Source organism: Talpa europaea, assembly GCF_964194135.1.
Source record: "Talpa europaea genome assembly, chromosome: X".
NCBI lineage: Eukaryota > Metazoa > Chordata > Mammalia > Eulipotyphla > Talpidae > Talpa > Talpa europaea.
This window is the reverse complement of record NC_140081.1, coordinates 4,903,937-4,919,029: the sequence shown is the minus strand read 5'-3', so window position 1 is coordinate 4,919,029 and position 15,093 is coordinate 4,903,937. Positions and strand designations below refer to the sequence as shown.

Here is a 15,093-nt window from a genome sequence, read left to right as displayed (position 1 = left end):
TTCCTGGCGTCACCCGGGTCGCGGCCCGCAGGGGTGCCCCGCGGGCTGCCCTCCACGCAGACCCGGCCTCAGCTGTGCGGGCGCTGCTTCTCCACCGAGGAGCGCAGCGGCCTGGGGGACAGGGGAGCTCCGTCCCGCGGGGGCAGAGGGGTTGGAAGCAAACGCAAATGGACGCAAATGGCCAGAAGTCCACGAGCTCCCGGCTTCCCTTTGTAAAGACAACCGGGAAGGTCGGCCAAGGCCAGCGCTTCCTTCAGCGCCAGGTAAACCGCAGGCCCGCGGCAGCTCAGGAGGGGAAGGAGGCCACGTCTGCTTTGTGCTCCGCTCAACACGGCCCTGCTCTGCCGCAGCGGACTCTGTCTCGCTGAGCTTGGGGCATAAGGAACCCAAGGGCGTCATGAACCCAGAGCAAGGACTGCCGTCTAACCACACTTCTCCCTGAACCCCGGGATCTCCCTGCAGCCCCGCTGCCCAGGCAGCACCCACTCCAAGCCCTCTGAGCCCCTGGTGGGGCCCTGCAAGCACAAGGTGACTGGCAGGGCGGCAGGCGGCTTAGGCCACAGCTGGCTTTTCCTCCTCCCACTTCACCCTAGGCCTTGGGTCTCCCATTGTTTATAAAGAGCCAGGTAGGGAAGAGCTTCCTATCCAGTGACCATGGGAGGCTCCCCCAAGCCCCCCCCCCACCCACCCGCCCCCGCCCCCCAGACCGAGGCATTTTCTAGAAGATGTTTCAGGGTATAAAGAAACCCCACACCAGGAAAACCAGTTCTTCCAGCCTGGTCTGACATCACCACGAGCCAATAAGAAACTGCCACCCCCACCCCAGCTTAGCGGTCGATGTCCAAGTTGATTAACCCTAGACATCGGGGGACAGACCTTACGGTTAGGTTAGGTTCCCTCCAACTGCCCTTTTGACGAGAGCCCATTCTCCCACTGGCACACGTCCAGCCCTTTATCAGCAACCTGACTTTCAGCACACTGGCTCTCAGGCTGTGGCGGCGTGGCGGGAGGAGGGTTTGAGTCCAGGGGCAGGTGACAAGCCAGGTTCCAGCGTAAACAAAGGCCCTTCCACACCCTGCGCGAAAGCGAAATCCCAAGCTTTTCACGGATCTTTGCTGCCATCTAGTGGCCGGGATGGGTGTGTTGCGGCGTGAGGAAGAGTCGCGCGCCCCCTGGTGGTGGTAAATCCAGACTGGCCCCATCCCCTGGTGCTGCGGCTGTTTCACCGACAAAGCCATCTCTGCAGAAAGGATTTTCCCCTTAAGTATATCAGTTGGGGTAATGAGGATGGGGCATGCACTCATATAGTAGTTTACATTCTCTTTGGACCATGTTCTCATAAACCTTAGTGAGCATTCCTTTTGGAATGGGTGCTCAATGAGGGCCTGGTGTGACACATCTGGCCGGTGGAGGCTGCTGGCAAAGTATGCACAGCTGTTGGGCTAAGCTGGAGGAGCAGGAAGACCTGAAGGAGCAGTTTGACTGTTTTGGTGGGCGTTTCCTAGACTGTATCCCTTCGGCGGACTGGTGCGTGGTGCACACTGACATAGTCAGAAACATAGTCATGTGGTTTTAAGACGGTGTCATCAGTAAATAGCCCATGGAAACCTCTGGAAACGTTAACGTGTGCATGGGGGTGCTTAGAGCAGAGGCTGGAGGAGGGACAGGCAAACAGGAGGACAGTTGAGATTTTAAACGTAATTCAGAAGAGACGACCCTTTTCAAGAATCACTCTGGCTGCTGATTGGAGAGACCACGGTAGATGTCGGAAAGCCAGGGAGAGATGCTGGGAGCTCAGACAAGGGAGGCTGATGATGGAGATAGAGGATGGATGGGAGAGAAACTTGGGAGCTCAGATCTAGAGTGCTTGATGAATGGTCAGGTGAGGGAGTCAGATGGAGTAATCAACACTGAGTCTCGAGTACTGGCTGGCACTATTGCTTTGGGGCTTTTCTTGCAAACCCAAACATTGCTCTTGATTGTCTCTGAGCTCTGGTGTCATCCTTACTGAAATAAATAGGGAATGATCCCTAACATTGGCCAAAGGAAAGGCAGATAAGACAGATGGGTCTTTTCTTTCTACGCCCATAAATGCATTTTCACTAGAAAAAAAATAAAATGGCTCCTAACAGCAATATTCTGCTCTCATTAGTGGGATTTTGCTTTTCTGATGAATATATTATGAATTTTCAGTCTATATATAAAGAATTTTAGTCTCTTCCGTTTTTAAACGGGAGAGCCATTTGTAAACAACATTTTCCATTTTGGGCCATTGGCACAGAAAGTCCTGAGATGTGTCCTTTGGGTCCCAAGCACAAAGATCCCTCGCCTTGTTTCTCCAAGACTTCAGTGTGATGGCAGAGGATGGCGTGGGGATCCCCGAAGCCCCCTCTTTCCTGGGAGCACACAAAGGCAGAAAGGAAGAGAACGCAACCATGTGAAATAAGGGAATATTGGAAATAATGGACACAATTATGGCTTTAAGCTCAAGGATAATGACAGCGGAAACACACTCACATCACCTAATAGCTTTATTCACAGGTGAGAGAGAACTTGCCTTTAGTCTGCCAAGGATCATAAATGACTTTCTCATTCACAAGGCATTTGCAACCCTCACAGAGTTCTGAGTCCTTTCTAGACAAGAAAAGCCCTGGCTGTTGTTTGGGGTTGCAGTGCGTCCTTCCCAAATTATGTGGTGAAGTCCTAACCTCCAGTAACTCAAACTCATTTGGAAATGGGGCTGTTGCACTTGTAATTAGCTAAAAGGAGGCCATATTGGAGTACGTGGACCCTGAATCCAGTATGACTGGTGACTGTATGAGAAGAGAGAGGCAAAGAGGGACGATAACCGTGTGATAGTGGAAGCAGAGATGGGAGTGATACACCCACAAGCCAAGGGAAACCAGAGATGGCCAGCAAACCCCAGAAGCTAGAAGAATCCAAAATAGATTTCTCTATAATAAGAATCTTAATGTACAAAGCTCATGAAAACTGCTTCCCCTTTGATTTCTACCCAGATCTAATTTTTGAAAGCAGTTTCAGGATACTCAGTGCAATAGCAATTTCCTTTGTATTATAGCGGTACCTCCCTGCTGTATATCTCTCATCTGCTCATGTGAAATGAAGCATTTTCCATCATTCGAGACTCACAGCAATGGCAATCGACACTTTCTCCAAGTGCTACTAATTTAACTACACACTTTAAAAAATGGTAAAGACGTTTAAAACAAGCTTTAAAAACTATCCTTTACATGGCATCCTTAGAAGTCAAATACTGTAGCCAATATTTGTAGAAGTAGCTGTGGAGGAGAGAATCAGGCAGCCACAGCTCAATCTAACCACAGAGCCATGGAGAGATGATACATCTAAACAGCAAGAGAACATTCGAACCATCACAGCTGCTGAAGCTCTGAGCTGTTGAGAAGGTGTAGTAGGCCAATGGCTGACGTGGCCCACAGCTTTCCCCGCCTCCTGGTATTCCTGCTCCAGAAGCCGGACAGCAAGCCGATAGAGGGTATCACGGCCAGGCATCCGGGTCAGAGACAAGTTTCCCTGGCTGAGGTGAGCACGCCCGGGGGGGTTGGTGAGGCCTGTGACTGACTTCTAATGAGAGACTATGGCCAAGGTGGCGGCGCATGGATCCCCGGGTGGGGTTCCGAAAGATGGTGCCTTCCACCTGGCTAGCATCCCCTCTTGCTGCTCTGAGGAAACAGTCGGCCTTGTGGGGGACCCACTCGCCGGGGGACTATGCGAGCCGTCTCTGGCCAACAGCCCAGGAGGGGCTGAATCATGAAATCGACCGTGAGTTGAGTGTCGAGGTGGACCCTCGCCCCCCCAGGGCTGCCCGGAGGCCCTGCTGACACCTCGTCAGCATCCTGTGGGGGTTCTCTGAGCCCACGCCCCGGTTAAGCCGGGCCTGGAGTTAAGCGCGCGTCAGCCGAAGCCACGAAGTTGGGGTCGCTGGTTCCACAGCGGTCGGGGCCTGGGACAGCAGGGTGGCGGCTGTGCCTGTGTTTGCGCCGGGGAGCCGCGACTTGGCACCAGTCAGTACTGCTTAATGGAATTGACGTATAAATTGTTGTACCGGGAGTCATTGTCCGTTAAGACCACGTTTTTCAGACTTTGCCAAAATAAGCCTTCGGCCTTGGGGTTGTCGGGCCACTGGAGGATGGAGCTCTTGCAGATGCGCTGCCGCAGCCGCAGGTACTGCGAGTGCTGCAGCACGGGCTCCAGCAGGATGAAGATGATCACGTCCATGTTCTCGTCCATGAGCCGCTGCAGAGCCAAGTAGAAGGCTGTCTTGAAGTTCCAGTTCTGGGCATAGCTTTTGGTTAAGACGAATATGGTCTTCTTGCTTTGGTTGATGCTCTGCATGAGGTTGTCGATGATGGCGAGTCCCGGGTCCCAGTCTCTCTCCTCCAGGCACAGGAGCACGTTCTTTTCCTCACTCTCCTCTAGGTGGAAGCGCAGCTCGTTGATCACCCAGTCGGTGACGGAGGCGTCTTTGGTGTCGTAAGAAACGTAGGCATCGTAGAAAGTCTGGGATGTGGAAAGAGACCGGTAGCCTTTGACCTTAGCTAAGCACACGTGGTAGATAAACCAGGCGTCCCAGGAGAACCAGTGGTGAGCCAGCGCGGCCAGCATCACCAGCATGGTGACGAAGGAGGTGAAGAGACAGAGGACGGCCGCGATGGCGTCGGAGACGCAGGTCGTCAGCTCGAGGCTCACGATGCTCTTCCCGCTTTGATCGCCGGGACTGGCGCAGAGGACGTCTGTCAGCCTGGGAATGGTGACGTTCGGATTCTCATCTATCCACATTCGAAAGTCTCCGATGTCACAGGTACAGTCGAAAGGGTTCCCGCCTAGCTCCAGAATGGCTAAGGTGGTGGCGGCCTTGCTCTGCCCCGTGGATTTGTTGACCGTCTTTAGCAGGTTGGCGCTTAAGTCGAGGTGCACCAGACTGCTGGCTTCGGAAAGAAAGCCGGAGGGCAGCTGGGAGATCCTGTTGTGACTCAGCAGCAGGGTCCGAAGAGACGTGAACTGCAAGAGGCTGCTGGTTAAGGAGGAAAGCTGGTTGCCGCTGAGGTCGAGCAAGTGGAGACGAGGAAAGTACTGGAGGAGCGTCCAGTTAAAGAAATCGAGCACGTTGTCGTTTAGATAGAGCTCGGCGAGGCTGCGGGGCAGGTTGAGGAAGGCTTCGTCCGGGATCCGCTGCAGGCTGTTGAAGGCGAGGTCCAGCCGGCTCAGGTTCCCGAGGCACTGGAAAAGCTGCCTGTACCTGTCGTCGTCGGTGTTCCACAAGCGGTCCAGGCGGTTTCCGCTGAAAACTAACTCTTCCAGGGACTCGCTCTTCAGCTGGTACTCCGTCAGGGTGTAAATGCTGTTGTGGCTCAAGTTTAAAACCTTTAGCTGCGTTAAATTCTGAATAAACCCCAGCTGGTGGGTGACGCCGGCTATGCGGAAATAGTGCGCGTTGTAGCTGAGATCTAGGACCTCCAGCTCGGTCAGCTCGCTGAGAGCCCTGTCGTCAGCGAAGTCCAGCCTGTTGTTTGTCAAATCCAAATATTTGACGTGAGGCACAGCTGAAAATTCTGTCCCGTGGAGCACCTGGCCGTTGCCATTGGAGGAGAGATTCAAGCAGGCGATGTCCCCGAAAGCTTCGAACTGCTTTTCCCCAATGAAGAAAATGCTGTTCAAGCTTAAATCTAAGGCTTTGCCGTAGGCTGCGCATTGTGGCTTTACCAAAGGGTTGGTGGTGTGGTAGAAATTCGAATGCGGGTCAAACTGAACGCCCGCTGAGCGCGGCCTCCGGATGTGATTCTGGAAGGAGGAGCCGCCCCCAGGCTCTAGCCTGGTGTCATTGACCAGGGGGGATATTCTGTTTTCTGACAAGTAAATGATGGTCAGGTTGGGGAAATGCTGGAAAATACTAAAATCAATTTGCTTAATAAAGTTAACACCCAGGTTGATGGTCTTTAAGTTGGAGAGAGTCATCAGGGGCTGGAAGTCCTCTTTTCTGAGTTCCTGGAACACGTAGCCTCTTAAGTGCAGGACTCGGAGAGACGTGAGGTTAGAGAAGTTTGGGGAAATTTTAATACAGCGCTCATAGGCTGTCTTCTCATAGTTAAAAGACAAGTCAAGTATTTCTAAGGAGGGCAGTTTGGTTAAAAATTCCCCGGAGGCTATTTCGTGCACTAAGTAATTGAACTCAAGATGCAGCACCTTCAGATAAGGCATATTGTCGAACCAGCTTGCGCTGATATTCCTCAGCGAGGTGCTGGAGAGGTTCAGGTAGCGCAGTTCGTGCAGACTTTGGAAAGCCAGAGGATGTATCTGAATGGAAGCTCCGCCTTTACAGGGGAGACAAGGGAACGGGGCATTGAAACACCGTGGGCAGTTCCCGCTTAAATCTAGCACTTGCAGATTTCCCAGCCCCTGGAAGTCCTCTTGGCTGATGCTGCTGATGTTGGTGTTGCTGAGATAAAGTTCAGTCAGGGAGCATGGCAGCCGGGGCGGCACATGATGCAAGTCATTGAAGGAGAGCCACAGCACCTTCAGGTGCTTCAAGCTTTCAAACGTCCCGTTTTCAATGACAAAGGTTTTGGAACAACCGTTGCCAAAATAGCAGTTCCAGCCCAAGTGGAGCCGGCTGAGATTCGTCAGTCCAGAAGTGTTCTTTTTAGTGAAGGAAAGAATGTTGTTTTGAATTAGACTAAGTTCTCTCAAAGACCCCGGCAGGCCCGCTGGGATTTTGTCTAGCTGGTTGTCTTCCAGCAATAACTGCTCCAGCCTTTGTAGGTTGAGAAAGGCCCCGTCGGTGATGTTCATGCCGTTCCTGTTCAGCTCAGGGTTTTCATTGTGGTGCTGTGGGTTGGCGTTGTGGTTTAGGTTGATTTTGGTGAGATTGTGCAACCCTTGGAAGGATTCGTTTGTTATGAGTGTGATGAGATTACCTGACAGGTCCAGGTCGGTCACGTACTCGCTCAGTGTTCGGGGAACTTCCCGCAGGCGACGGTCGTTGCACTCTGCAAGAACAGAGTTGTTCTGTTTTTTCTCATCACAAGGATAACTTCTAGAATAATTCGTTCTGGGGAAGATCTCATAGGAAACGGAGATTAGCAGGAAAAGGCAGGTCAGCAGCGAAGGCCGAAGGGCCATGTTTTCCTAGAGAAAATCAAAAGCAGAGACATGATGTCAGACGTCAGACCGGCAGCGTCTGCGGCCAGTGCTGAGGCATTAACAGCGCTACCCCATCCTTTGCTGAGTGCTGAAGTGTGAGTTCTCTTAACAATTAAATCGGTGCATTAAATTAGGTTCCAGGGCCTCCCCTGGTGGTGCAGCGGTTGAGCGCTGGGCTGCAAAGCTGCCCGCAGCCTCTTCAGTGCCGGTTCGATCCCCAGCCACTGGCAAGGGTCCCACATGGCGCAACAGAGCTGCCGTGCCCGCTGCTCCTCTCAGCAGTGTATTTCGTCAGTCTGCCTGTTCTCTTCCCCGCTCCGGCTCTGGTGAATTCTCTCACCCTCCTGCGCTTCTGACTGTACCCAGTGTTTGTGTAAATAAATAAATAAATAAATAAATAAATAAATAAATAAATCTTCTAAAAAAAAATAAAATAAATCAGGTTCCAAATGATTTTAGTTTTTCAGTGTTCCACTTTGAGGGTCCCAAAAAATTGACGACAAAACTGTCTGAGATTGTGTTGCTGAGAAAATCAGGATAGCTCTTGGGGAGGATTAATCGAGATGCCCCGACCGTGCCGGGGAGGCTGCTGGGCCCGCTATGGTAAACTAGCACTCCTGGTACGTGAGGCATTTTTAGCTGATTACTTGGGCCGGTCCAGGGGACTGGGTAGTCCTGTGTGGCCTCACTGGCCTCAAGTTGAGGTCCGAGTGGGATTCCAAAGGCAACCAACTGCCTGCGATGCTGAGCAATTAAGAAGAGCCACTAGGGGGCGCTAGAGACCAGCAGCGAGGCCTTTTGAAGTTAACTTTTTTTATTTCCAGGATGAAAATAGCCTCCCAGAGAGTCTGAAGCATCTTAAAGGTTGGGGCATGGGCAGGCTCAGAATATTCCAGCAGCAGGCGGGGGTGGGGTTGTGAGTGAGGAACTTGAGGCTCCTACCTTTCCCTGAGGTAAGAACACAGGTTGACAAGTTCCACAGAATCCTAATTTGAACAGAAGCTCGTGGCGGGAAGAGTGGGAAGTGGTGAGCGGGGCAGCTAGCACGGAAGTTGAGGACTGAACCCTGACTGTTCTGGCCTCTAGTTCCACCTCAGGCCCTCCCCTGGCGGGAGGCGCAGCTGAGTCCACACAGCCGGGCAGGGAAACCCCACTCCCCCCACCTCATGCAGCTGGATCTGAGAGAGCAGCGCCCAAGCCCCAGCAGGGCTGACTACGGCCAAGTGCTTCCTGTGGCCACAGCCTGTCCTCTGAATGCCGAAGTTGTGGCTCCAGAAGGAGGTTAGAAGGAAGGAGAAGCGGAGTGTGAAGGGCACGCTCGTTAAGGTGGAGCCCACAAATGAAAAGCAGGCTGCTAGCAGAAGAGAAATGGCAGCTCTGCAAATAAAGGAGGCTAAAGGGACAACTGCACAGATCGAATAGAAAACGCAAGCCCTGCCAGCACAGGGAGAGCAGGCCCTGAGAGGGAGGGCCTGTGCGGTGTGCCTGACCGCGCAGGCTCTTTAAAGTGACACAGAAAGATCAGCCATCTGCAGGCGAGAGGGCCTGCAGGGAGCTGGGCCCAGGGGATGGGCAGAAGCCAAGGGCGCAGAGAGCAGGTGGTGGAGCAGTTGGTGGCAGCACAGAAGGGGGCGGGCTTGCTGCCCAAGACCAGCCAGAGCCAAGTCACCTCATGTCCCAGTTGCCTGCAGAGACGCCTAATGGCACATGACGAGGCCTTGGCGGGGCATGCAAGGCGGCATGCTAGCAGGCTGGTGCAGTGTATGAGAAGGCGCGCTGCCCCTGCCCCTGCCCCTGACTCACCATCTCAAAGGTGAACTCTGAGAACCAGGGGGCCAGGAGCCTTGGTTTCGGTGCCCTGCCAGAGAGATGGACAGCATCAAAGGACAGTACGCGACCGCGTCCCCTCCCCAGCTCGCGCACTGCCACCGGCTGATGGCTGCTCTGCTCCAGCACCCCAGCAGCAGACTGGGGTCTCGCTGCGAAAACGGATGCGCACAGTTGCAGGGCCTTGAGTGCAAAGTGCACTCATCAAGATGGATCCTGTTTTTTAAAAAGAAAATCTCTGATGAACAGAATGTCATCAATCAAAATAAAGGCAGAATCTGACCCCGCACTTGCCAGGCATTGCTTCCCCTGCCCCATCCGATTCTGGATCCAATCAAACTTGACTTACCACAGCAGGCAGCCGGACAATTTGATCTTAAAAGATCAAAGCATTAGCGTATTACTGATCTTGATTACTGAACTTTGGGGTACCCTCCCTCCTTAAATGTTGCACCCAAGTTGAGTGTGGTGTTGTCCTTACCCTACTCCAGGCTAGGCACATAGAAACCATCTAGGGGTTACATTGGCCCAGTCAACACCCCACAAAAGCTGGCTCACACTCACCCTTCCTAGGCTGAGACTCATTTGCTGGGAAGCCCTGTCTTTGCAGTTGGCATTTATGATGGCCCCTTTGGCGCCCTACTCTCGGATAAGAACTAGCACCCAGTGCCAGTCACCAAGGAATTCACCCAGCTTGAAAGAGAGATGGAAACAAATACTGAAAACAAACATTGGAGATGCCACAACTGGTTGAATCAGGGCCTCCTGGCATCAGGACAGTGGCTTAGAGCGGGTTTCTTAATATCAGCCCTGTCTTGCAGAGATCTCCACCCCCTCTCTGCAGTCCTAAAAGGTCTGAGCACCTTTCAGATTTTGTTTGTTGGTAGGCAGCTTATCTGGCAGCCAAACCTGATTGGAACTGACCCACGGCTCCAATAATCTTTCTTCATCCATGCACCATGAGCTTTCACGTTTCACAACAGAAGAAGGTGTGCGAGACTCAGGCCCATTGGAAATATTGCATAATCTATCCTCTGTGTACCATATTGTCTTGCTAAAATATGAGAGCTGAGCGTTGACACAGTTCTGGCCTATGGGAGTGTGGACTGATACTTCGGCCACCTTCATTGGGGACACATTAGCATTTCCTGCATTTTCCTTGCATAGCTGCTACATTAAAAAATAGAATGTGGGGCCTCCCTGGTGGCACAAGGGGTTAAGATGGAACCTGTGAAGCTGTCCGCAGCCTCTGCAGCTCCGGTTCGATCCCCGGCCGCCGGGCGAGGGACCCACATGGTGCGCAGACCTCTCCTGCTGCCCGCTGCTCCCTTCAGCAGTGTCCTTCAGTCCTTCTGCCTGCTCTGCTCCCTGCTCTGACTCTGGTGAGTTCTCTCACCTTCCCGCGCTTCTGACTGTACCCAGTGCTTGTATCAATACATAAATAAATCTTTAAAAAAAAAAGAAGAGGGAAGCATGGGCAGAGACGCACAGCGGAAGAAGACACGTGAAGGTGGACATAGAGACTGCAGAGGTGCAGGTGCAAGCCCGGGCTGCCAGGACTTGCCAGTCAGCCCCAGAAGCAGGAGAGAGATGTGGGAGAGATTTTCCCTCTGAGCCCCCCCCCCCCCCAAAGGAACCAACTCTCTGGACAACACATCAGGTGTCCAGCCTCCAGAATTATGAGGGGTACATTTCTGTTGTTTGGAGGCCCTGAGCTCAGGTACTTTGTCACCGCCACCCTCGGGGACGGGAGGAGTAAAAGCAGAGAGCAGGGCGACAAGAGTTGTCCAGGGGGACCTCGGAGGAAGCCGTTGGTGGACACACCCCATGAGCCAGTGTCTGCAACACCCTGATTCTGCTGGTTACAAGTTTTCACTGGAGGCTGCCTTGGAACACCCAGAAAAAAAAATCAGGACCCATTTATTTAAAGAAAACATGTGACTCATTTAAAGAAAAAAAAAAAAAGACTTGGGCAGTTTGCAGAACAGCTCAGAAAAGTCTGCTTCAAGTCAGGACACCCTCAACTCAGGATTCAGAATGAGCCCAGGAGCCACCCCCAAAACCCAGCCCCTGCAGTGGGGGTGGCAGCGAGGGCAGGGACTGGACTGTGGGGTGCCACAGCGTGATCCTGCAGGTGACACTAAAATAAATACTGCAGGTTTTCTCACGCAGTCTGCAGTGCAGAGGGCCGGGGGCTGCTCCTGGAGCACAGCTGGCACCTTCCCGTGCCCTGTCAGGGCTGGGAGCGGCCATTTACAGCTCCTTCTCCCTCCTCCCAGGCTGCCTTTGTCCAGGTGTGATTCGCCTCAGACCATCTCCGCAGCTGCACCCCTTTCTCAGGGTGGGTCCTGCGGATGCCCCCAGCACCGAAGTGGCCAGAGAAGCTATTGATTATAAAAAGTGATTAACCCCCCACCAATACAATCACGTAGCTGTTTGGGCCTACGTGGGATTCAACCGGAACTGAATGGTCGCCAAGCTGGACCTGGCACTAATTTGAAGGGAGCCTGGCTGCTCTGCAGCCGCTCTGCCAGGGCTGTTACCAAAGGAAATGAAGACACGGCCGTGCAGGTACGACTTGTCGTCTTTGAAGACAACAGCTAATAATAGAGACGCTTGGGTCACCCCGAGTTGGATGCGGTCGCCGCCAGCTTTGGGAAAGAAAGCCGCGGCCGCATGCTGGCCTAGCAGAAAGAGGGGGCTCCTGCTTCCAGAGATACGGAGATGGGAACCGCGATGCGCCCCGAGTCCGGGCTGTGCGGGCGGGAGCGCTTCGGGGTTCTGTGTGAAGCTTCACGGGGCCAGCGCGCCTCCTGCGTTCTCTTGCTTAATCCTCCGGCACCTTGGCAAGGTGCGGGAAGGGAGGGGGGCGCTGTTATCCCCCCTATTTTACAGGCGCGGGCCCTGAGGCGCAGAGGGACGCATTTACCGCAGGCCGCTCAGACGGGAGGGGAGGAGCTGGGGCTGAGGCTAAGGGGACCCTCAGTTTAGACATATGCACCGACTCCGTGGCGAGCCAGAGCGGTGGGTTATGCGTTTACTCGGGTCCCAGCCCTGGGGTCACAGCGGGGAATAATAGTTAAAAAAACAACAGACCACTCGCCTCTGTTCAGCACCTCAGTGGAACCCAAAAGGCATTGCGTCGGATGCTGCTCCCCTCAAAACACCCTGGCGGCGGCGACGCTAAGGCGGCCACAGACGGCCTTGCTGGACTCGGCGTGGGGGACGCGTCCTCCCCTGTGAGACCCATCCCGATAGGCCCTGGCCTGGCCGCCCAAGCTGCCTGCTTCCTCGAACGCTCTGTGGTGGGGTGGGGGGGGTGGGGGGGAGGGGGACTTTCGAGCAGGGTGAGCGGAGCGGGTTGCAGGAGAAGGCCCTTCGCCTTCTGCCCTCCCGACCTGGAGCCCCAGCTTGTCAGGTACGCAGACTTGGAGCTTTTACTTTGCGTTCTGCCGCCACACCACGGGGGCAATGAACAGGCTTCACTCAGGTCTCCCCCAAAAAGAACTGTGCTCTTTGAGGAAAGGACTAGAACAGCTGCTCAGCGGCTGCTTTAGGAGAGTGGCTGTCTGCTTTGGCTGCACCCTGTGGGTCCTTGGGGGCTGAAAAGCTTCAGAGACGCAGTGTTGGGATGGGGGGGGGGTCCTCCAGATTCTGATTTCATTGGTCTGGGGTTCAGCCTGGGCACCAGGACTTCTAGCATTCCAATACGTGGCCAAGGCTAGGAGCTGCTACTCTGAGGAGGGGGCTCCGCGGGGCTTGGCCTCCACTGAGGACCACCAGGAGGAGGAGGACTGTTTTCCCAAGTTCACCCTCATTTTCTTATTGTTCTCCTTTTCACTGTCTGACAGTCCAGTCCTGCTGGTTCTCCCTGCAGTTTGCACACCCAGTCATGGCTGGGTGACTGCAGTTGCCACTGCATGTATGTCACTGGCACATTCGCCCAGTTCCTGTGGCCCCTTTTGTAAAGCATCAGAAAATTTCACAGCACATTTCATTACCTTCAAGATCTACCATGAGCATGAAATGGATGTAAAAAGTTAACATCAAACACTTAAAGACACGTTACGTGGTGGCAAAAAACGACTCCAAGAGCTAAGTGAGCCTGGAAAGAATGTCAGGTACATTTTGGATAAGATTCTCTGGAAACCAGATCTTTCAGCTGCTCTCAGATCACACTGAATTTTCTAGAAATAGATCATTTAAAAATGATAACGTTTGTTTTTCAATCGGAAGGTTTTTGACCATAACGAAAACTGACCATCTGCTATGGCTCAGCACCACAGAACATAACAGTAAAAATGGAAACACGTTGGCTTAAAGACTCTGAACAGGAAAAGTAGCAATTAGCACTGAAGTGAAGTTTCTCCTGGTCCTTCATCTGGGCTTTGCCTGGCTGCCAGCACATGACTGGGGTATGTGAGGAGAGTTTGTCCTTTTCTGTAGAAGTGACAGGAAAACCCCCCTCGCCCTCCCCACTTTCTGCTGCCAACCCTTTGGCTTTCTAACTTGGAATTCACTTCTCCTGTTCAGATGAATGAGGAAACGGCTGCATCTGATCTTCTAGACTGACCGCACACCAGGCCACTTTGCTTGCTTAAGAGTCGCTTTCTTTGCTCACACTGTTCGCGCCTAGCTGTAGCTGGGGGAGAAACGCCCGCTTCGTTGGCGAATGTTGTTAAAGCAATAGCCGTGCCTTACCGCGGTGCGTCGGGTCCAGGCTCGGTTCTCACTCCATCCCCTGCAGCCTGCAGAGAGGCACCTCTGTGCGGCTGGTGCTCAGTGCCCAGAGCAGAGAAACAGGCGGACTTCCTGAAACAGGTCGATTTAGCATCAGCGGAACCTGGCATGTGGTTTGCAGAAGTTCATGTGAGTAGAAGAGAACTTGTGATTTCTTCACAATTGCCAAATCATCTACTGACTGTGCTTGAAAATTTCAAAACTGAAATCTGGGTTGAGAAAAATCACTTATCAAGTAATGTGACCCGAGCCAGCCATCTATGGAGTGCTGTTGCGGGTCTGTGTGTGTTTGTGTGTATGTGGGAGTGGCGAAGGCGTTCACCCCACTTGTTTCTGGAGAGCAGGGTTGGGGGACACTGAGGAAGAGAATGGGGAAAATATTCCTTTCGCAGGAATTTTTCTTCAGCGTATTTTTAAAAAAACCTTACCACAAATTCATACTCAATTTAGGAGTGCCCGAAGTTATCTCGTGTAACATAATTCAAAGACATGGTGAAGTAACATGAACATGGCTTGGTCATTGTTCCACAAGATTCCCAGGACCGCACGTCGTGCAGGTAGCTGGGGATCCCCCCCGGGCTGTGCCCACAGAGAGGACATCTTTCCCTGAGTGTCCCTGCACCTCGGGCAGGAGCGACATGTTCACACACACGCGAACACACAGGCACATATTTTATTATGATGATTTCCCTCCAGACCTTTGGTCTCCCTCCCTTGCCGAACCTCTCTGTGACAACATAAGGATTTTGGGAAGCCTTGTTACGTATGAAGGCCTTTTGCGAGTCACAGACTGGGTGCCCGCTCCTAAATAGACCCCTAATGACCGCTCCCTCTGGTAATTGAAGGCCTGATGCATGGTCTGGGAAGGGATTCCTGTGACATCCGAGAACAGTGACGATGGCTCTATGGATTCATCAAAATCCTTTGTGATGGTGCGCCCAAAGACCTCATCTGGCTGCCTCCCAGTCTCGGCCTCCCTTAACATTTGCTCAGAAAGCAAAGAAGGAAGGAAAAACGGCAGCTCGTACTGGATGGAGCAAGACCCCTTCAGGCTCGAGAGTTGGTCAGCTTTTCTAGAAAAGCCAAACACACATGTCCAGGCTCTCAGGTCACCAGATGGCGGTCACTTCTAGAGCAGCCTGCCAGACTCCCATTAAGTGTGGCCCATGCCTGGGTGATACCCATAATCCAGTGCTCTGGTCGGCCCAATGCAAACACGAGCTACTTATTCAAGTCAAATGAGCCATCACAGGTTTTTCCACACAACTGGTAAACACAAGGTGAAAATGAAAATGGAGTCAACTCCATGGCAGTGATACGGTAATTTCAGGGTTTCAGGCCTGGTCT

At 53.0% G+C, this 15,093-nt stretch overlaps 1 protein-coding gene across 1 annotated transcript; it reads right to left on the bottom strand.

The window, feature by feature from the left end:
* Window positions 1-4,044: 4,044 nt before the first annotated feature.
* Window positions 4,045-7,158, bottom strand: TLR8 (toll like receptor 8; the record flags this gene model as incomplete). Its single annotated transcript, XM_084258741.1, has 1 exon — window positions 4,045-7,158. The coding sequence occupies one exon, from the start codon at window positions 7,156-7,158 to the stop codon at window positions 4,045-4,047; it is 3,114 nt and encodes a 1,037-aa protein (XP_084114867.1).
* Window positions 7,159-15,093: the final 7,935 nt, after the last annotated feature.